The 23,696-nt window shown below is 34.8% G+C and overlaps 5 protein-coding genes and 1 pseudogene across 5 annotated transcripts; 5 read left to right on the forward strand and 1 right to left on the reverse strand.

Moving 5' to 3' along the window:
- Positions 1–2,985: 2,985 nt before the first annotated feature.
- On the forward strand, positions 2,986–6,185 carry LOC146929830 (uncharacterized; annotated as a pseudogene).
- A 9-nt stretch (positions 6,186–6,194) lies between these two features.
- Positions 6,195–7,451, forward strand: LOC146929831 (uncharacterized). The gene has a single exon (XM_085707417.1). The coding sequence runs from the start codon at positions 6,195–6,197 to the stop codon at positions 7,449–7,451; it is 1,257 nt and encodes a 418-aa protein (XP_085563543.1).
- Positions 7,448–7,924, forward strand: LOC146929832 (uncharacterized). The gene has a single exon (XM_085707418.1). The coding sequence runs from the start codon at positions 7,448–7,450 to the stop codon at positions 7,922–7,924; it is 477 nt and encodes a 158-aa protein (XP_085563544.1).
- Positions 7,925–8,446: 522 nt separating this feature from the next.
- On the forward strand, positions 8,447–8,779 carry LOC146929833 (uncharacterized). The gene has a single exon (XM_085707419.1). The coding sequence runs from the start codon at positions 8,447–8,449 to the stop codon at positions 8,777–8,779; it is 333 nt and encodes a 110-aa protein (XP_085563545.1).
- A 3,237-nt stretch (positions 8,780–12,016) lies between these two features.
- Positions 12,017–14,869, forward strand: LOC146929834 (uncharacterized). Its single transcript, XM_085701554.1, has 3 exons — positions 12,017–12,394; positions 13,851–13,874; positions 14,379–14,869. The coding sequence occupies exons 1-3, from the start codon at positions 12,190–12,192 to the stop codon at positions 14,723–14,725; spliced, it is 576 nt and encodes a 191-aa protein (XP_085557680.1). The 5' UTR covers positions 12,017–12,189; the 3' UTR covers positions 14,726–14,869.
- Positions 14,870–17,376: 2,507 nt separating this feature from the next.
- On the reverse strand, positions 17,377–23,115 carry EMB2795 (condensin complex subunit). Its single transcript, XM_085701556.1, has 14 exons — positions 22,744–23,115; positions 22,557–22,658; positions 21,332–21,449; positions 20,969–21,036; positions 20,829–20,889; positions 20,532–20,732; positions 20,155–20,441; positions 19,887–20,031; positions 19,538–19,794; positions 19,378–19,408; positions 19,099–19,253; positions 18,814–18,927; positions 18,344–18,581; positions 17,377–17,704 (listed from the first exon to the last, which is right to left on the reverse strand). The coding sequence occupies exons 1-13, from the start codon at positions 22,996–22,998 to the stop codon at positions 18,375–18,377; spliced, it is 2,001 nt and encodes a 666-aa protein (XP_085557682.1). The 5' UTR covers positions 22,999–23,115; the 3' UTR covers positions 17,377–17,704; positions 18,344–18,374.
- Positions 23,116–23,696: the final 581 nt, after the last annotated feature.

Below are 23,696 nucleotides of genomic sequence, written 5' to 3' on the forward strand. Positions count from 1 at the left end.
GTTCATGCATCTCATTCTAGTTCTCGACTTTCTATGCCGAGGCTCTATGCTTCTCCCACACTTAGTGTGAATTCCTACCCGTATCAAGGGTCGTATCATAACCTCTCATGTGCCATTCTTCATTGAAATTACTTAATGTTGTTCATGCGTTTCATTACCTATATCTTTAGGTGTAATGCATAATGAATACTTAACTTTGAGGGGTTTTTAAAAGTTATAAGAATATGCAAGAAAAGGTCCGTCGGCACCACTGTATCACAGAAAATTTTCAAAAAAAGTGTGTTGTGTTGTGTATTTCGCTTGAGCGAAATTCCAAGCGAGATTTCTCGCTTGAGCGAGATTCCAAGCGAAATGCCAAGCGAGATTTTAATTTGATTCGGTGAGCGAGATTTTCTCTCTTAAGCGAAGTTCTTCGGTACCAGACCTGCAGAATTCGTATTTTGTCCTCTAAACCTCAAAATTGAGTTTCCAATGCACACAAAACACCCAGTACACATAGAAAACAGTTTAGAACAGTTACATGGCAACAAACAACATAATTTCAATGATTAGTGGCAAAAAGGGGTACCAAACTATAAGTTCACAATTTCTAACTTAACATTTTCATCATCTCACATAACACACATAACCCATAGGTAGGAGGATCTATCTAAAGAACTCACCTTAAGAGAGTTTGAAGTTGTTCCCAAGCTTCTACACAACCAAAACCCTAACAAGAAAACTAGTTGGAGAAGTTGCTTCAAGTTCCTATGTTTCTTCCTCCAAAAGCTTCTTAGCCTTACTTAATTGCTTGCTTGAAGGAGGTAAAACAAATAGAAGATGGATTGGTGAGATTGAGTGGACCGATTTTCTAGTGAGGGAAGAGAGCAAAAGTCTTTGCCAAACCTAGAGAGAGAAAGGTTGAAGAATAATGAACAATTTGGGTCCTAAATCCCTTAAGTACTCTTCTTGAACAAATACCCAAACTGCCCTTAACTTAAACGTACGCAAACTATCGTTAACAGGTATTATCTCATAACTTAAGTAAGCGGGATATTACATGTTGGTTCTTGGAATCCTTCCGTGTTGACGATTGGTCCATACACCGCACTATAGACATCCACTAGTGTTGTTTTTATTTTTTCGTATCACCTGATTGGGTTGACATACACTTGTGTGAATTTACTGGGTTAGGCTTATGTCCCCCTAGTTTTTTTTTTTTTTGTATTCCTTTTTTCCTTTTCTCAATAATATATATGAGCATCTGGTAAGGACTGGAATTTGCAAGACATCCCAATTTAGTTGGAATGTCTTGTGTTCCTTTTTATGTCGTTGTGCTCTTGATTTATCAAACAAAAATATGAAGAAAAAAACACCTACCTTTGTACAGATTATTCTCCATTTTTTAATTCCCTAATTATATATGATTCATGAATTGCGAAGTACAAAATAAAAATTAAATATATATTTAAAAAAATTCTTATATTTTAATTAGTTACTATTTTAATAAATAGTTTATTTATTTTTTATTCCTTATAAACATTTGTAGAATAAATCTATCATTTAAATAATTAAAAACTGAAGTAAGTAAGATAAAAGATGTAGTTGAATAAAAAATAAATAAAAAAATTGACTTAAATAAGTCTTTAGTCTCTGAAAATAAATAAATTTTTTATTTTAGTTCATAAAAAATAAAACGGGGTATTTTTGTTCTCACAAAATTTTCTTTTTCATTTTTGGTCCATAATTAACATATTTTTGCATGTCCTTGACATTAATTGAACATAATATGTCCATTAAAAGGTTAGACGTAATAGATTTTCATATTTTTGACACATCTTAAACATTTTTTTTTGAAAGAAAAATAAATTGACACATCTTAAACATAAAAGGGCCATAATTGTGACATTAATATGAATATAATTTGGAATTGAAGGACTAAAAACAAAAGGGACAAATTTGGAAGGACATAAACATCTCATTTTATTTTTAGGGTCTAAAATAAAATAAAAAATCAACTATATTTTTAGGCCAAAAAACTTATTTAACTCATACAAATATTTTTTGTTGTTAGATTTTCTTATTTTTACTTGAATTTTTTATTTTATTTCATATCATAAACTAGATAGGAAATGTATATTACTATAATATAAAACAATAATTTAAATTGCATACATTGATAATGTAAAATCTCTGAACATGTTCTGGACTGCCCAAAGGGCTCTGCTCAGCAGTCCATACTACAAACCTAGGCCCATTGCCAGCTTGGCCCCTTTTGTACACTTTTGGCATGTTCGCTAGCTATCGAACATGGATCCAAATTAAAGCCCGTATCTTAAAGGTCAAAATGTTATATGAACCTTTATGCAAAACTAGTCAAGAGGCTTGATGACAAATTTGGCAAGTGCTTCAAACCGTAACAAGTAATAATATGATTTCTGCTCTCCCCCCAGCACAAAACACTCGCACTCAACTGAATTGACGCATTTACCCCTACGCTACTTAAGTAACGCTGTGTTACTTAACTCACGCATCGTGAGTTAAGTCACGCAGAGTTACTGTTTTCGTACAAAACCCATCAGTCCATACTCCAAGCATCATTTTCTTTCCCTCCACCTTCAAAAACCCAAAAAGTGCGAATTTTTGGGTCAAAATCCTCATCCCAAATCATTGCAAATCATCAGGAAGCAAGTTTCTCCGCTCATCAAGCACCAAATATCAGGTATTGTATCATCAAAACTCATCTCATTTTGCTGGTTTTTGTGCTTGGTTCGTTTGTTTTTCGTAGGCAGTAGGGCTTGGCGCGCAAGTTAACTTGCGCAAGGGTTAAAAGATGCGTGACTTAAGTCACACATGAGTTAAAGTGTTGCGTGACTTAAGTCACACCACTGTGCAGTCCTGTGTTTTGAATTTTTGGCGCCACTTTTGTTCTTGGTTAGCTTGTTCCACAAGTAATTTATTTATTCTTCCTTTGTTATTTTTTTTATTCAATAGAAATATAGTGAGATGGTTGACAATGTCGCGGGTGATGACGTTGAGCCGAAACCGGCCAAAAATGAAGCTTCCGGCGATGCTTCCGGCGAAGGTTCCGGCGATGTCAAACCAACCGTTAATGTGAAACTGTTGAAAGTCAAAATTCCATTTCAAGCTGGCATTGGTAAAATTGAAGAACCTTGTAAGACCCTCAATTTTTAATTAAGTTGTTAGAACCCTTAGTTGTATTTAATTTAAATTAGGTAAATTAATTTAATTTTTTTTTTTTGGTCTAGAAATTAATTTAATTTTTAGTAGGAGTAACAGAGTTTGTGTAGTATTTTGATTGTAGAATAATAATAGAAAAGAAAAATAAAAACAAATTTTTAGCAATGCTAAGGAGATGTACCAAAAAAAAAAAAAAAAAAAAAAAGCAATGCTAAGGAGTTGGAAAACGAAAAAAAAATAAGTGAAGTTAGTGGCCATTAAGTCAAAATAATCTCCAGATTTTTAGCTTAATTTGTTGAGTCCACACAAGTCTGCTGCCAACGTGCATAATCTCCCTCTCTATGTGCCACTTCGTGGCTTCAATTGTGGGACAACCAAAATTCTTAGTATTAAATTTCCTCACTCATTATCAGTTAATTTGGTTCAACAAAATAAGTCACTACCTATCCAATTCCCTCACAGATAGTTCCTTCCCATTATTCTAAAACACACGAGCCAACTCCTCCAATTCCTGGCATCAATTTTACTTTCCCTTGAACAAAAAACAATTTGTTCACTATTGTTTCTCTCATTTCTATAGTTTGCTGATTTTGGTACTAAGAAGTATTTTCCTATTTTCTTTACTTAACTCGTACCATTCCTTAACAGAGTCTTTCCCACATTTACATTTACTAGGTTTCAGATTTCTTTTCAACTAGTATGTCATATACCTTTGTCACAATAGCTATCCCATCCTATTCCAGAAAATAGCGTGTGAACTATTCTTATATTTGCCTCCCATCATTTTACACTCTTGAAGAAAACAAAAGATAGAAATTGTGGTTGTGTTGCGGCTGTCAAATGGTAGAATGAAATTAGCGGAGCAAAGGATCGATGTATATGATGAATTAAGAGTTTTGCTAGGAAGTAAAGTGGCCAAGGTAAGGGCTCTAGCCTTGACCATGATTTAAATGAAAATGATAGATAGGTTATGATAGGTTATGATGTTGAATTTGATATGCCTCTAGATTTCAATGGGTAAGTGTGAAAATATTTATTAGGTTTATTTTAGTTGTCATGATTGAAAAATATAAGAATTGATGATTTGCAATTTTTGTAAAAGTATGTGATTTGATGAATGTGTAAATGTTGATGATTGCTTATTTGTGAAGTGGAAAATGATGTTGAGTTAAAACGATTCTTTGTTGTGTATGTGATTTAGAGGCTGTGTGCGAGTTTATTAATTTTATGTTGTTTGGGTGTCAAATTGTTGTGTATGTGATTTAGAGGTTGTGTGCAAGTTTATTATTTTATGTGGTTTAAGTGTCAAAAAAAAAAGGACGAGTGCATAGCACGCATATCATTGCATTTGATGGATTATTAAGTGCCAAATGGGGCGATTCAATGGATTTTTAAGTGCCAAATGGGGCGATTATCATTATATGTCAAATGAGACGATTCAATGGATTTTAAGTGCCAAATGGGGCGATTATTATTATATGCCAAATGGGGCGATTCAATGGATTTTTAAGTGTCAAATGGGGCGATATTTATTATATGCCAAATGGGCGATTCAATGGATTTTTAAGTGTCAAATGGGGCGATTATTATTATTATTATATGCCAAATGAGGCGATTAGTATTATATGCCAAATGGGGCGATTCACTATTATATGTCAAATGTGGTGATTAAAACTATTATGTCAATTGAGGCGATATCCGGATCATGATCTATTTGCATTTCATGCATCTGCATCAACATTGAGTCTTGAAACTAGTGTTTGTTCTTATAGTATCTTTTAGAAAGATGAATATTTTAAACTAAACAAAGAAATGTTTTAGCAGGATTCGTTGATGCTGGTTGTATATTCTTATTTGATGTTGTAATTTATTATTGATTTTATTTCATGAGTGTTGATGACTAACCCTTACAACCAACATTTTAGGTACCAAAGGAAACATGATGTGTGCTTGATGTGTTGCTTGAAGCGTCTTCGCGGGAAAACAAATTTGGGTTTTCTGAATTGTAATTTAATTAGTTTAACTATTTTTGTTAATTTCTAGTTGGGAATTTACTATGCTTTACTATTATTAAAAAAAAAAAAGTTGGTCCTATTCTTCTAAAATGAAAGAATTAGACGTAATGTCTTGGATAAAAAAATTTAAAAAAAAAAAGTCCATGACGTTACAAACCTAAATCGGTACCTATCGGTGTTGTTTGCGAAGTTCGCGTCACCGCCTCATTTTTTGCAACAAATGCAAGATGGAGAGAGCGAGAAGAGTTACTTGGTTGGGTTCGTCGACAAGGGCTAAGGGCCATATTTAGTGTTTGTAGAGATAAATCCATTTTAAAAAGGCCGTACTTGACGATGCAATGTGAAAGGAGTGGGGTATACAAGCCACCTAAGACGAGGAAGAAACCGAACCTTAAAGGCATCGGCTTAAGGAAATGTAATTGTCCGTTTAGGTTGAAAGGTTTCTTTGATAAGGATACAAATGATTGGTGGCTTGCAATGCTTTGTGGAATGCACAACCATGACTTGGATGAAAAGTTATCAGGACACCTTATTGGGGGTAGATTTACTGCAGAGGAGAAGAAAAAAGTTATCGACATGACAAAGAGCTTGACGGTGCCTCGGAATATTCTCACCAATTTGAAGCAAAATAACAAAGAAAGTGTGACAACTATCAAGCAAGTATACAATGTGCGAACAAGATGGCGCAAGGGGGAAGGAGGTAACATGACGGAGTTGCAATACTTGATTTCGAAGTTGGTGGAGCATCAATACGTCTATTACACAAGATGCAATAGTGAGGAAACCATTCTTGAAGACATATTTTTTTCTCATCCGGAGTCAATTAAATTGCTCAACACTTTTCCGACCGTTTTGGTCATGGACTCCACTTACATAACCAACAACCACCGATTGCCGTTGTTTGAGATAGTTGGTTGCACCTCTACAAAAATGACATATTCTGTTGGTGTCGCCTTTCTTCACTTTGAACTAGAGGATAACTTTACTTAGGCACTTACGATGGTGAAAGGTCTTTTGTCCTCAAAAGACAACATGTCTAAGGTGATTGTCACCGACAGGGATGGTGCTTTAATGAATGTCGTTGGCACCGTTTTCCCTGAAACATACACTATGCTTTGTTTTTTTCACATTGGGAAAAATGTAAGGGCTAAGTGCATCGCAGATTGTAAAGTTAACCCAAAGCCTCCTAAGGGTGCAAAAGTTGACAAGAAAGAATTGAAGAAGAACAAGGTGAAGAATAGAGAAGTTGTCGAGAAAGTCGTGAGCGCTTGGAGAGAGTTGGTCGAATCTCCTACGGAGGAATCATATGCAAGTAATTTATTGAAATTCAAAGAGGTATGCATGCCATTTCCGGAATTCATAACATATTTTGAAACCACGGTTTTGAACCTTAAGGAAAAATTTGTGAGAGCATGGACGAATAAAGTCTTGCATCTAGGGTGTAGAACCACCAACATTGTTGAATCGGCTCATGGAGTGTTGAAAAAATATTTGAGGAGTAGCGTGGGTGATTTGGCATCATGTTGGGATGAAATAGACAAGATGTTGGCGGTGCAATTTGGTGAGATACAAGGAAGTTTTGGGAGGAACAAAACGGTCTTGGAACACAAATACAAAAAAATCAAGATGATGAGAGAGTTAGAGGGTTATGGATCTAGACGCGCATTGAAATTTATCTATGATGAATTGAAACGCTCCAAGACATTCGACTTTGATAAGGAAGATTGTGGTTGTGTACAAAAGACATCGTACGGGTTACCTTGTGCGTGTATTATTGCCATGAAGAGCAAGCAAAAATTGCCTCTTGTCTTGGATGATATATACCCTCATTGGAAAAGGTTAAGTGTACAAGGAGAAGAGATTGATGATTATTTTTCCGTGATGGAAGAGTGGAATGGCATTCAAGAACGTTTCAAGAGAAGCCCTTACAATATGAAACTCTACATCAAAGAAATGATTCGTCAAATAGCATTTCCGGAATCCACAAATTTGTGTCCACCTTCAAAAAAGGCGGTAACCAAGGGAGCACCTAAAAGGAAGAGGAGTACGCTCAAAGTGTCATCAACGGGTCGAATCCCCTCTAGGTGGGAGACTATTGATTCTCAAAATCCGGATAGTCAACTTCACAACCCAAGAGGTCACTTCCAAAGAGGAAAGATGCACGCCTTGACACTCACTCCCGCTCACAAGCTTCATCCTCTACTTCAAAACCGTTTCAGAATATCCCATACATTTCACAAATCCCTTTTATCATGAGACCTTTTGTTGAAGAAATTGTGAATGTTAAAGGGGATGGTCATTGTGGATTCCGGGTCATAGCTAGGCACTTGGGGATGGATGAGGAAGATCATGTATTGGTTCGTCAAGCACTTATTCAAGAGTTGAGAAATCATAAGAGTGACTACATGCTGATATATGACATAGAGGAGCATTATAACAAAATCTTGAATGGTTTATACCCTCCAAAATGTACAAGTGGTATTGCGCCGGTAGATAAGTGGTTGGCCACTCCGGATATGGGTCACATTATTGCTTCTTGCTACAAAAGAGTCGTTGTTCTATTGACTTTGCCTGAAATGGGTGGTGTATGTGAGACATATTTCCCAATCCGAAGTGCTCCACCACTTAATCCACATTCCAATATCATGTGTCTTTTCTTAATTCCCGACCACTATCTTCATGTTATTTTGAAGGAAGGTTGTTCGTTACCACCGAGTTGTAAGGAGTGAAGGAACAACAAGATTGGTGACGCGGAGAATTGGCATTTTACGTTTTTGGATAAACAGGACGCCTTCAATGAGCTCATGTCTAAGGAGCCGAAGCCGCCAAAGAAACCAACATTTGAGCACAATCCAATTGTTTGTGATAATACTCGCACTCCGAAAAAAAAAAGGAACAAGAATTTGAAGTCATGGAATACATGGAAGAAGATGAAAATTTAGGAATGTCACTAGACTTCTTAGATAGGTTATAGGTTATGACATTTTTTGGTCGGTCGGTATTCGTCCTATTTTTTGGTGGTATTACACCCCGACGTATTTTTTGGTGGTCGGTTATGTAATTTGGATATTTGTGGCCAATATGTAACTAATATTATATATTATATAAATATATGAAATGAAATATTTTTTTGGTGGCCGGTTATGTCACGCCAATTATTGCTCACATTACTTTGTCTCTAATTATTCAACTATTTATTTTATCGCATTTATCTCGTATTTGTTTTTCATTATATTTTTTTGAAGTGAAACATGTCTGAAGATGCAGAAGATCCGGTTAAACTTGAAGTTCGTTATGTAGATGTGAAAAAGAGGGTTTGGTTCACTGTAAACCCCACCGACAAGTTGGACGAGTTGAAGGCAAAACTTGACAACTTCTTTATCCAAATTGGTTCAAATCATAAAACACGTGATGTGATAGTAAATGTGTCATGCGTGGACTTGGGGGAGGATAAGGAAGAAGACTTCTGGAAGACCGTGTATTATCCACAACTTCTCAAAGATGATAGCGACGTTGATTACATGTTTAGGTTAATGGTTGAGAATAACACTTTGTATCTTTTTGCCCGATCCGCTGAAGTGTAATATTTATTTAAGTGTAATAGTGTAATGTTTTCCGAATTTGTGTTCGTATTGTTGATTTTTACTGAATTTGTGTTTATGTAATTTAACGATGAATTTGGGTAATTTTGACCGTTTATGTGAGATTATGTAATTTTAGAAATTTATGGACAAATTTGTGTAATTTGGATCGTTTACGTGTCATTAAGTGTGTTTAAGTGATTTCGGGTCATTGCCGGCGAATTTGTGTAATTTGGACCGTTTGGATCATTATGTGTGATTATGTGCTTGTGAGAAAAACGATGTTTTTGTGTAATTTTGATCGAGTATGTCGTATTATCCGATAATCTTGTTAAACTGGCGTAATTCGGGTCAATTATGACCGTGTAAAGATTACGGGTCATTAGTGACACACTTTGCATTGAATGCATATCAGTACAGCATTTAATGTTGTACTGATATATCAGTAGAGCGTGAGTTAACTCACGCAGTGTTTTACACATGCGCATCTTAAGTGATGCAGCGTTAGTTACCTAACGCATAGTTTTACAGTTGCGTTAGTTAACTAACGCAGGGGTATTTTGGTCAGTTTGGCTGGGTGCAAGCGAAAAGTGTGGGGGAAGAGCAGAAATCTAATAATATAGTAAGTTATTGTCTTCATAGGAATTGTCGTTTCGACTAAGCAATTTTCTACTTGTTAATAAAACTAGTAAAATGGGGGGAGTTTTCAAGTTTTGTTTGATTGCACAAAATGAGTTGATTTGATTGCAGAAATAGTAAAATGGATTTAATTCAGATGAATAACGGTGATTAGGATTCTTCGAATCTCCTCTACCTCTTTGTTGGACTTAATGAAAATATGTTCAACAATTATGAAATAAGGTTTATATAAAAGTGATTAGTTTGCGGGATATAATCCCCTCCATATGTCATGTTGCTCCTATCACCCTAAAAGACATACATGCAATGCAGTAAAGGGTCGTCACTTCTCTAGGTTTATGTACACATTGGTATTGTTATTATGTGGAGACTTACACTCTCACGTGTAATTAAAATGATACAAATGTTGAAATTCCTAAATTGTCATCTAAGGAAACCACACTACATATGAATCTTAGAATTTAACCACACACCCTTATGATCCCTAATTAATAAAATATGTTAGAATAAAGTTTGTGTGCAATGATTTTGATCAAGGAAAATCTTAAGCTTTCAACCCTAATCTAAGTTCAGTCATGTTGGCAAGGTATGTCATAGTCCCTAGTGCAAGAAGGCATTAAGCAAGAAAATATGAAAATGAAATATAACTCATATCATAACTGAATAAATGACTTGCATTAATATAATCCAAAAACTAAATAGAGGTTCATCTTAGAAACCTAATCAAAAGTTGTTTAGTTACTCATGGTAACAAAATAATGCTCTAGATGTGTGACTCATGATAACAAAATAATACTCATGGCAACAAAATAGAGGTTCATCTTGGAGATGTGAGACTCCTCATTGATGCTCTAGATGTTAGCCTTCCTCTTGAACCGCCAAGTTATGAATGAATATTTGTGTGTGGAATTAACTCTATTTATAGACATATTTCAAATTGGGATTGGGTTGAAACTTTGGGCTTTTTTCTCCAACCTGAAGAGAATAATCAACAAAAAGCTGTTTTTTCACGCAACAGCAGAGAGCTTTTGCTCTCCGTGCCATGGGCCTAGGGCGCAAAGGGCATGTGCGAGGCACACAACATTGTACGTAGGTGCAAAAAATGCAGTTTTTCACTATTTTTTTAGTGTTTTCCTTTGTTGACTTGTTCTTCCATGTCAACAAGGTCCCACAACTCCATGAGTTATCTTCCTTGCCGAATTATACGATTTATCTATACAAGACTCAAAACACCTTTGAAATTGTCTGGGTTAGGGAAGAATTTGAATTACATAACTGATGGTCAAATTACGCAAGTGTATCAAATCGTTTACCTAGTAATAAAGTGATAAGTAGAGTATCGTATCCACAGGGATTGTCGTTTCGTCTAAACAGCTCCCGTTATATATATATATATATATATATATATATATATATATATATATATATATATATATATATATATATATATATATATATATATATATATATATATATATATCACACGTGCGACTCAACTCGGTAATCTGTTCGATGGTGATTTTTCCTTTTTAAGGTACTTATTCTAATTCCGAAAACAACATAAACTATTTGACTTTTTCACAAAATACAAATATATATATATATATATCATGTTATCGTACGAAGATTATACCGTCATTTTAGTGGTGACTAATCTTTGAAAATAGATTTTCTGCAATCATATTCTCTCCAGTTTTCTCAAGTGTAAGAATTTACATCATTAATTATTTTATCTCTCATATTTTCAACAATTTAATTCCATGCATTTGTTTTTTCAAAGGTTGAGATTTTATTGGACCTTGCGGTCACTGCAGAGGGTCCCACTAATCTCCATAAAAATTTGTGGGCACACAAGATGACATCTATTTGAAGGGCTTAAGTCTCTTACCATTTAGATCAATTATCTTTACTTACTTAATTAAGTAATTAAGTTGATTAAATACTTGATCTGATGCCTCTAAGTAGTGCTTAGTGATTGTTTGGATATGCGGCAAAAGTAATATTCTTGCGTCCCTAGGCAAGTTTGCCGTGAAAATAACAAAACTACACAATGCAGCATCAGTAAACGTTCGTTTTTTGCACGTCCACCGCTACAACAAACACAACATTCGATGTCATAATTTATGACTTTCATTAGTTTATTTTTGGGTTAATAGTCATTTCAGTCCTTGAATGTGTAATAAGTAGGCACAATAGTCCTTCAAAGTATCAAAAATCTAAAATAGTCATTGATTATGCAATTCGTTAGTCAAAATGATCTCTAACTTTAAAATAGTTATTCCATGTTCACAATAATTCTTTTATTGCATCAATTGATATGACAATAAACTAGTATTTATAAGGACTGATATAATCGTAAATAAGTATATTGAAGGACTGATAAGATATTATTAACACAATGTTTTAACGTAAAAGACTATTTTAACTATAAAATGCACAATCAAGATTATTTTAAAATTTTAACATAGATAAAAAATATTATCACTACTCGTCACACATTTCAGAATCAAAATGATTATAAGCGGTTTATTTTATTAGGAAAAAAAGTCAGACACATTTGACGGTGCCCACATTTAAGTCATAAATTAGGAGAAGATCAACAAGAAAAAAGTAGATAGATCGATCGAAAGAGGAGGAACAAGTAGCATAGCACTAGCAGCAGCAAACTGTTCTCACTCTTTCAACTTGACAATACACCGACGCGTTCGCCGACACAAACATAAACACAATCTCAACTTCATTTCTCTCTCTAGATTTCACTTCGAGAACAAAGCATGGCAATGAACAAATCAAGTGTTACGCTATTACGAGCAACTTTGATAATAGTAGCTGTATGCATAGCTGGTTACATATTAGGTCCACCACTCTATTGGCATTTCAGAGAAGGTTTAGCTGCTGTCAAACATTCTTCTTCTTCTTCTACTTGTTCCCCTTGTCTCTGTGATTGTTCTTCTCAACCCACTTTCTCAATTCCACAAGGTGTGTTTGTTTTTTACTTCCTTTATGATTTTTGTGTTTTTATTGATTTTCCTTAATTGCCCTTGTTAAGATCTAGTTAAAAATTTGATCTTTTCTTAATTGGGTTGTTTAAGTTAGGTTTGGATCAGAAGAAAAAAATTGTAACTTTTTTAGATCTAAGTTCTATGAGAGAATTTGAATTCATCCTTAAACTAATGAATTTGATTTGATCCTTGAATTAATGAATCATATGCTCCCATATGAGTAATGATTTGATGAAGATATACTTTGATCTTAACCTTTCAAACTATGAAGCACGGATACGGACACATACACCGGACACGACAACACTGACACGCCGACACCGGGACACGGCTAATCCGAGGAGTGTCCGTGCTTCATAGCTTTCAAATTATGGTGCATATTATTTTGCTTCTTTAACATTATTATGATAGGGTTCTCTTTGTAAGCAATCAGTAGACCAGTTTGAATGTGAAACTTACAACCGACAATTTTTCTTTTTTTTTTTTTATCAACTTACAACTCTGTTTATGTTATATACTTTATCGAAGTTTTCGATTTGAAAGTAAGAAGAAGACCTAATTAACTAATGGCCGATAGTTAATCTTACTGATGCTGTCATAAATTGCAACAACGTTAATCTGCGATACATTCACCGCCAAAATTAGACAAGGGTTTTAAATAGATGTTGCGGTAGAGATTGTGGTTGTGTTGCGATTTATGATATTGCAGATAGCTGTTGTCAAATACTGCCGATGCGGCAACATCAAAGCTAGTTATGACGCAACTCAGATTGAGATTGCAAACCTCTATTTTAAACCCTATTGATGAGTTATAACCACATAGTTGTCTCCACTTAACCTATTTTTGGATTTTGTTGTGACACTTGTGAAGTTACAACCGACCAACTTTTTATCAACAAAAAACTTGATGTCTCACCAACAAATTCCCTCTCTGTTAATGTTATACTTCATCAATGCTTTTGATTTGATATTAAGAATAAGACCTAATTAACAAACTAATGGCCAGTTGTTCATCTTACTGAACTAGTCTTAAATTGCAACAACAGTAATCGGCAGTACATTCACTGCCAAATTGATGGTCAGAGTTTTAAATAGCAGTCACTGTAACGATTGCGGTTGCGAATCGTGGTATTGCAGAGAATCGTGGTCAACAGTTGCATCACAGATTTGACAACATTAAAAACTGTTATGTCACGGCCCAAATCATGACCATAATTAAAACCCTATTGTTGAAGCATAGCCCCATAGTTTTAGTCATATGATTATATATGTTATCAATTTAAACAAAGGTGAAGTGGGCACCATAACAGTAAAGGCAAATTGAGCACATACTTATTTATGTTATCAATTTATCATAATTTACTGCTCTTTTCTATTCGTTTAAAGGCAAATTGAGCACATACTTATTTCAGTTTCTCACTGTGTTTCTGCAGGGCTGAGCAACATTTCATTTGGAGGTTAGTTTCTGTATCCTAGATGTACTACACTGAAATCCATAGAAACATTCGTTTTGTTGTTATACCTTCGTTCACGCTTTTATGATGGTAGGAATGTAGGAGTTGAAGTACCACTGTTGGAAGTGACTTTGAGCACTATGATAACTAGTTATTTCTACTTTGCCAGAATCATCTTTTACAATAACAAAATAATCTCATGTTGCTGCTGTTTGTTTTCCCGTTCGGTTTTTTTCATAAGATTCATTCTTGGTTTGCATTTTGCTGTTTAAAAAATCTATTAAATAAAGATTATATCTAGTGTAGTTTTTTGTCAAAACATGAATAAGGAATTACAGTCTTTGTATTGGATAGAACTCTGCTATAAATGACATGAAAGCTCGAGCAGAAAATTCATCTTGCGCACAGCGGTGTTGTTATATAACATTTTTTTACCTGTGTTTTATGGCTCAGCTTCCTTCACTAACCAATTCTCTTTTTCTTTTCTTGATTGGAATTGCTATTTAGATTGTGCTAAGCCTGATCCAGAAGTTAATGGAGACACCGAAAAGAATTTTGCAGAGCTATTGTCGGAAGAACTAAAGCTACGTGAAAGTCAAGCTTTGGAAAATCAGCGACGAGCTGACATGGCCCTGCTTGAAGCAAAGAAGGTCGCATCTCAGTATCAAAAGGAAGCAGACAAGTGTAATTCTGGTATGGAAACGTGTGAGCAGGCAAGGGAGAAAGCCGAGTTGGCATTAGTAGCTCAGAAGAAGGTAACTTCTTTGTGGGAACTCCGAGCTCGCCAGAAAGGATGGAAAGAAGGGGCTGCGAAATCTAATACTCAGTCTCAAGGAAAAGTACAAACTTCTTAGAAACATAGCATGGCCTCCTCAATGGAGTGTTTCTTGCATATTACTTTTCAAAGTGTTTTTAAATGCTGGTAATAGTAAATCATGTAGTTCTCATATGTGAACATGAAAGGTTAAGTGTAAAATACAAATGTTTTATTTCTACCATCCAGTTTTGGCCATTGATTCCACATGTACCACTATTAAAATACAAATGTTTTCCAACTGGCTTGTTTTTGGAGGCTCAGACTTGAATCTGTGTTCAGATTTTTGCTTCTTTGATTTTGGAGGTTCAAATTTGAACCTATAACTTAATGTACACTAATCAAACTTCACCACTAGACCAATCCATGTGGTTTAGGTTGTTTCTTTGGTTTTACTCGATTAATTTAATGTTAATTGAGAGGGATCGAAAGGGAATTGCGTGGGATTATTAACTAAAGATGATTGAATAAGTTCTAAGTTTCTTTTTTTTTTTTTTTTTTGTGTGTGTAAATTGTGTATTGTGTATGTGCAGTGCGTCACTGCATAGGTTAATTTATTGGGTTCAATAGGATTACAAATATTGGAAATCTCTTTCAAAAGATTTAACATTGTTGCATTTTTATGGTTGAATTCGAACATAGGACGTTGAATTAAATTGAAAGAGACTCTTGTAATCTTATTCAAGTGTTTTTGCTTAATATAGTTCAAAGGTTTATACGACCTTGAGTTAAACTGAGAGAGACTCTTGTAATCTTATTCAAGTATTTTTGTTGAATCTAGTTCAAAGTTTTATAGAATGCTTTTAGGTAGTTTCCCAAATACGACGTATAGGATCTATTCAAATCTTTAATAGTGTTGTTAATAGACACGTTTGTCCATGAAAAATCTGAGGGTTAGTTTGGGTATTAAATTTTTTAGACCGACTTTGACTGGAAGAAAATTGTGAGACTAAATTAAGTCTATAATTTTATCTTTTCATGGTAAACTTAAAAAGAAAATAGTGAAGACCACATATAAGAGATAGTTTGATTCAATTATCAAAATATTGCGGAGATGACTAATGCTGTGTTTGGAACGCAAGAGATACGAGAGAGAGAGAGAGAGATTGCCGAGAGAGAGAGTGGGAAGAGAGATGGTTTTTCTCGTGTTTGGAGCATCCGAGAGATAGCAGAGAGAGATCATATTTCATGGGGCCCACCTACTTTTTATTTCTCCTCACTTCTGCGAAGAAAGTGGAATAACACGGTTAATTCCAAAACTGTCCTCCCCTTTTATTACTTTTCAAGGCTGGTGCTTTAATTTTTTTTGAACGCAGGCAAATACATATACTGTAAGTACTATCATCAAGTGGTACTAGCATGTTTGTCAAAAAAAAAAAAAAAGTGGTACTAGTATGTTTTAATTAATCACTTACTAAAATAATAATTAAATTAATTATGTAAATTAATAACTAAAATAATAACTAAAAAGAAAACATCAATCAATTTTAAATAAATGTAAGGATATTTTTGTCTTTTTAAAAACTAAACATACTTCTCTCTCTTCTGTTTCTTTTTTCTTTCTCTTATACCAAACAACTCATCAAATCTACTCTATTTCTCATCTATTTCTCTCTTCTCATACTCTCTCTTACCTATTTCTCTCTTCTCACTTTCTTCTCACAACCAAACACACCCTAAAGGTTGTGTTAATTGAGTTTAATGTCACTATAAAGTCAAGGTAAAAAGTACACTGTCAATAAATTACAAGTATTCATATATTTGATTGTAAAAGTAGTTGATTAATCGAGTAATGTATATTAATCTAGTAATGTATATAAATTAAATTCTGTGAACTAAATCAAAAAAGTATATGTGAGGTTTTTTTTAAGAAACCAAAAAACAAAATACCTAACCATTACAAGGAACGCTAGGATAGGAGTCTAAAAGCATCTCTAATGGGGGTCCTTACTTAACAAGGACCACTCCCCGTTAAGGACCCTCCATTGGAGGAAGAAAAATTGAGTCCCCGTTAAGGAACGGGCAACTATATAAGGACCCTCTCTCTCCTGGGTAACTAACGGGTCCCACGTTTAAAAAGTAATAAAATGTGTACTACTTGGTCCCACTTGCATAAAGAAGTAATAAAATATGTACTACTTGGTCCCACTTGCATAAATTAGTAATAAAATGTGTACTACTTGGTCCCATTTGTAAAAATGAGTAATAGATAAATTATTTTTGTTTAATATGTAAAGATAGTGAGACATATTTAAGTACTTTTCATTGGAGTCCTTATTAGTGTATTGTCATTGGAGTCATTGAGTCCTTAATAGGTACTTTTATTAAAAAACTATAAATAAGTGATGTGTCACGTGGGGTCCATTTAAGGAGTCCTTGTTAGAGAACTACAATTGTGGATGCTTAGTGGCAACATACAAAGAACTGAATCAATACAGCAACAGAGAAAATCAACCAGAATGGTTTATCCACAATTCTGAGTAGTGATTTCTTCCAGCCATGATTGGTTTCATTACATCCCAATTCCCAAGTGCGTCACAACCCCAATCAAGGATACACGGGCTGTGGTGTATACCCTGTTAACCATTGAATCAGTGGTCCATAACTATTAATTTTTTATTGTAACATAAGAATCATAAAGTGAAACACAGCATACAAATCTGCAACAAGAAAATAAGGAAAATTCCATCATGCACCCAAATGATCAGTATATTATTAACTAATTTATGATTACTTGTGAGAAATATGATTAATTTAGTTTGATATTTGGTTAATACTTAACAGAAAATGTAGGGTGGGGTAGTGATATAACAGTCAGTCAGTCATTCATCCATTCATCAACTTTGAGTATTATTTGACACAATAATCAATCCAAACTATAGGATACAAATGGGAGCACAACATGAGTTAACTCTGTCATGAAGAAGAGCTAATGTACGTCTCAATAGATCAGACAATTACTTGATGAGACTTGAACAACCATAACCAAAAGCCACTTGTTACAATCTCCATCTGAAAACTGAAGCATAAGCTTACGTCAGTTGTATGATATGAGGGAATGGATCAAGGAAAAAATATCAATTGACAATTGAGATTTAAATTTTTTTTTTTTTTTTTGAAGAATTTACGATTAAATTTGTAATGGACAAATTGGACTCATAACGGTGGACTAATTTTTAATGTAAGATGAAGCACGGACACTCCTGGGATAAGGCATGTCCCCGTGTCAGACACCGACACGACACCGACACATATAATTACACTGAATTATGTGATTTTCTAAAAAAATTATATGTGTCGGCGTGTCAGTGTCCTTGTCGTGTCCGGTGTCCGTATCCGTGCTTCATAGAATTTCTATCAATGTTTTTCAACCAGATATGTTATCTATGATCCTCTATTAATCTATTGACCCAAAAATAATGGACAAAGTTCATCATAACTAGTTAAATTCTATGATCAAAAGTATGGGTGAAAACCTTGAAAGCATTGATTGAACTAGATTATTTTAAGTTAAAAAAATTAATATAAAATTCCAAAAAAGTTACTTTCCTATAACAATTTAAACTGATCAAAGCAAGCAAGAAAAATTGATGATAGCACATCGATCGATCCCAATTTGACAGAAACTGGAGCAAAAGAAATCATAAAAAGCACTTACCGAACTATTTTCTAATTCCTGAACTGCAGAATTAATGAGTATCACCAACAGGTGGAAGGCATATTGAAAGATCGTCCAAGTTGGGGAAGCTTTGGATACTCAATCCTTTCTCATTTGCCAAATGCAGTAGACATATGAAGCACAAATGAGGAGAAATGTCACTGATGTTTGCAGCGGCATTGCATTCACCAGGAAAATTAGCCAATAAATTCTTGAAAGATACTATTTCTTCTTGACCCTGTAGAATAGAGAGTCAACAGAAATAAACAATGCAAGAATTAGAACTTATCATTCAGTGGCAAGGAAAAAATAAACAGCTTTTGTAATGCTCTAGAATCCTATGGAGAGTTAAAATAGCACTGTGTCTTAACAAAACTAACTGTAGCAAATTTCATTTCAATCAGAGAAACCAGAGAGGGAAGGATAACTGTACCCTGGGTTTCTTAAGAAATGGAGGAATTTTGGTATACCTGAACAGGAGGAAGCTTAACAGATGCTTGAACGTGGTCCCAAAGAGTAACTTTTAACACTTGAACATCAACCTGTTTGGACGTTTTGTCATACTGGACTTCTATTTTACTGACCTGTTATTTGGAAATAAGCATATATTATTATACTTGAATTCCTGCTGCAATATTTTGACTGAAAACTAATGACTAGTATATGCACTAATGAAAGACGTCATTCTTTCATCAGTGTGTATAATACCTAGAGGAATTTATTAAGAGCAAATGCGTATGTTCAATAAAACCTACCTGACGTGGCTGTGTGATAAGAGTGCCTGGATCCTCTATGTCACTGTGATGATCACCTTCATAATCACCAGCCTCATCACCACCGCAAGCACTTCCATTGTCCCAAGAGGGGAATGGATCGTTCTCGTTGAATTGATCTCTAGATCCATCTGCATCTGCAAATGCACCTAAGCTTGAAATACAATCTAATGACAGCTGAAGACATTTTAAATGATCTCTATATGCACAAGCATGGTAATTAGTCTACATTTTTAAAAAGGAGAATTTTAAACATTTTACCTGAGAATCTTTTTGCTCTCCTCCCAAGACACTAAAGAAAGAACATGAATCATCAGAGATAAATATAAATTAATATCACTCCATACAAGAAAGTACCTTGAAACTGATTTCTACGTCTTACAGAAACTAATTTCTTTTGATCAAAAAAGAAAAAAACTACCTTCACATCCGGAAGCTGAAATAGCTTGACAAGTTCCTCTGGCTGGTAGTGGCAGTCCTCTGGAAGTTTTGTGTTGCAAGGCGGTCTGCTTTCAGGGAGAAGTAATGTTTTGGGATTCTTCGGAGGAGCAAATATATCAGACAAGTCTTTCTCCAGAGAATTTGTGAAATCTAAATCAACTTCGGCTTGTTTCTTACTCTTTGTCTGCCTAGGTTTCAGGGTTGACCCATCTTCGGAAGTAGGTTGAACCTCAGAGACTACAACAAAGTAACTAGAATAAATAAATAAAATGTTCAATTCTAAGAAACATAAAACATTAAAATCTCTTTATCTGGCCTCCAAATCCCACCTTTGGATTTTTTATACTTCCAATGATCAGGGCCTGCCCATGCATTATGTTTTGAATTAAAACCCAGACTCAAGAATAAGAACCCATCAACATTTTCAAATCTGTCATCCATATCAGAGTCTGTGGAGGGAAACTGCTCATTTTCCTACAAAATTTAGAATTTTACTTTAGCCGCTGAACCACTCACTTGTTAGAATATCAAAAGAGGCTATTTAAAAATCTCATCCTAAACAGACATAGAGGTTTATATGGTTAAAACATGACAAACCTGAGGATAACTAGGGAAACTTGGGTCTACATCATTAGAGCCTAGATTAGCAATGACTGGTTGGTCATCATGATCGTCACTCCAGGTCGCGCCATTGTCATATTCTTCTCCGTCAGCGCCATTTTCACAATTAAAATCGGCATCAAGCTCTTCCGCTGAATTCTGGCCAGGAAGTTGAAAACCAGTAGGCCTTTTATTATTTTCATCGAACTGGTTTACTATAGTCCTCAGAGTTGGAGAAATTTCATCTTTCACACGCATCTCTAATACTATCTCCTCAACACAATCTACAAAGAAAATTAAATCACCACATTGAATGTGTTTCGGTTTGCATATGTAACAAGAAGTTTCACCGGATATTTCACAAAGCAACACACCTCTGGCAAAAGAAAGATCAATGGTATCTGAAATATCAGGTTCATTTTGGCTTTCCATACACTTTGCAGGTACTTCTAGTGAATCAAACAGCAGCCTACATCCACCATATACACCGAGATTATTCATTAAAAGACCTTTGGCTCCTCCTTCGTCAAATTTCGCAGTTGTCTGGCGATAGAGGGGATCAACAACAAATGCAGCTGAAAAAAATATATAATAGCATATATGCTTTCAGCACAACCTCAAACATGCTGCTTATAACTAATAACGGAAATAGAATAAGGATTTGTGATCACCATCAAACTTCTTTACATTGAGAACCTCAAAAGATGATTCCAGTGTTGACAAAGGTGACAACTGCATGAACAAACAACTCTTCAAACTAAGCAAAAACTATCATTAACCAGTCATGATCAAAAAAATCCAGACTATTGACCTTTTTATCTGTCTCTTTCCTGCTTCCTTCTTGTCCATTTTCAACATTAACACCCTCCAGTGTAGTGTCTGACATTATGACTAAGCATTAGATTTGAACTAATATAAAACAGAATATTTCAAAACCAAAAGTAAATGTACTGCAGTATGAAACCGTTTGAATTTGTACATTCATAAGATATCAAACATTAGGAAATATAACATACGATATACACTATACTATACAATACAGAAGAAAAACAATCCCTGTAACTCTCATCCACAAAGCAATCATCGAGAAACAAATGCAACTTGTGCAGATAATGAAGAAAAAAAAAAGAGAATCAGAATATGCTAGGCTTAATAAGAGGGTAATAAGTGTAACCTTGCTCAGCTTCTTGGCCTGCTCTATTCATCCCACCAAGGACTTTATATGCCTCAGAATGAACCGAATCCACCCTGAGTGAATAAATTTTGACACCGGCCTCAAGAGTGCAGCTTGCCTGCCCAAAATAAAATTTTAATGAAACTACCTAAAGTATACACGTATATAACTTTGTCTGTTCACCTTCACCCCTAAGTTGTTAATCCCAAATAGCACCCAAAAATGCTATAGTGGGATGACCGCTATTGTGAAGACTAAAAAAAACAGTTTAGTTTATAGTGAGATGACCGCTATTGCGAAGACTAAAAAACAGTTTACTTTATAGTGAGATGACCGCTATTGTGAAGACTAAAAAACAATATACAAACTAAATATAAATTCCAACAAGATACATAAATACTCAAAAATACAAAAATTAAAGGGAAAATCGTACATAATAATTCTAATCAACTTTGTCATCTCTGATCAAAATAAGTTCTGAATGTAATTAAAATGGCATAGAATTGAAAATGACAAAATCCAGTTCTAAAATTAAACAAAATGACAAGCCATCAAAATCAAGTTTTAAAAGTAATCAAAATCATGTTTCCGCGTCTGCGTCGGCCTCATCTTCACTTCTAAGTTCCACCACATCAATATTATCTTGTTAATCACTTGATTCAAACTCTTGTTTTTCCATCTCCAACTCCTCATCTCCATCTCCATTAAGCACAGCTGTAGTGGGTCTAAATTTCTATAGCGGATAGTGGGATGGCCGCAATTCACGGCCACGAAAACCACCACTGTTGAGGCAGCTTGCAGGGAGATAGCGCTGCGTCGAACCCTACCTCTGCTACGCTATTCCACTATAGCAGCACTATTGACAGCATAGGCTTACCCTAAAAAGCTATATAGCACCAAAACTTCAGATTGAAGTTCTGTTGGTGTCTAACACGACACCGATACATGTTCAATCACTTACATTTTCTTAAATTGTTATCAACATGTCAGTTTCCAGTGTTCGTATCTATGTCAGTGCTTCATAGCTTGTCGGTTCATAAATGCAACCCATAATCTAATATTCAATTGCCTCTAATCTAGTAGATTTGGAATGATTGCACATGACCTCCCACATTATAAGAAAATTTTACAGCAAACATCTAATCTCTTAAATTATAAAACCAAAAATCATATCCAAACACTTGAACCAAGAAATTAGAACAACGCGAATTTTAAGCATACATACCTTCTGAAAATTAGTCTCAGTATCATTCTCTTCTTCAGCCTTAATAATATCAGTAAGATGATCAATCAAGTTCAACTCCCAAGTATTTTTCTGATTAATTTTCTGCACAAAAATTTTCCCAAAATCAAAAAATTAAATAATAAAATTAAAAATTAAAACAGAAATTTCAATTTCAAATTTTGTTTACATTTTCGCTGGCGAGCTTTATACAATTCTGGAACAAATCGAAGATCTGCTGTTTGTTAAGACACGGATCGGAGTCGGCGTCGAGAGATTGAGAAACCGGGAGATTCTTGCGGCGGATTGCAGCGGCGCGTGCTGCACGTGCTTGAGCGCGTTCGAGCTGGTCATCGTTGGAACCTAAGATGAAGGGGCTGGTGGGAGACTGGATGCGTGCGGCAACAGGGAGACGGAGTTTGGTAGGGCTAAGGGTTTCCGCCATTGGTAGGGTTTGGAATCGAGAGAGTGACGAGGAAGATGAAGTTAGAGAGATTTGTTTGTTCCCTCCAGTTTTGCAATTTGAATTGGTAGTTTTTTTTTTTTTTTTTTTAATGATAATGAGAAAGATGTTCAAAAGGAAAAAAATATATAAATGATGTAATGTGACATAATGAACACTAAAGTGCAAAAAATAATTTTGGTCTTCGGACCATCCCAATGGTGAGATCTTCACCATTTAAGATCAGATATCTAATAGGTACCTTTATTAGAGAATTTTTTTTTGAGGAATTTTCTAAGATCCAGGGCCTCACTTCCTCATTATTAAGTGGATCCACACTACTTTTCATTAAAATAATCATTGAATTGTGCAATGTAAATGATGAAGGCAATTCTTCGCGGGGGGCTGATTCAAGAGAATTTTGAATCAGAGTTCTAGATTTTTGTTCACCCTTCGCTGTAATAATATCTTGAGGTTTAAAACGATAACTTGGTATATCTACTATACAACCATTAACTAAAACATGTCTGTGGTTAACTAATTGACGGGCTTGAGTGGTGGGACAGATTTAAACCTTTTGTCAGAAGGTCTTCGCTAGAGTGATGAGTGTTTATTAGATATTGTTATTAAAAAAATTATAAAAGAATTATGTGTACACGTAAGACCCGTTTAAGAACTCTAAATTAAAGGTCTCTATTATG

Source organism: Medicago sativa, chromosome 4, assembly GCF_051527215.1.
Source record: "Medicago sativa cultivar Bolivia chromosome 4, Bolivia_mono, whole genome shotgun sequence".
NCBI lineage: Eukaryota > Viridiplantae > Streptophyta > Magnoliopsida > Fabales > Fabaceae > Medicago > Medicago sativa.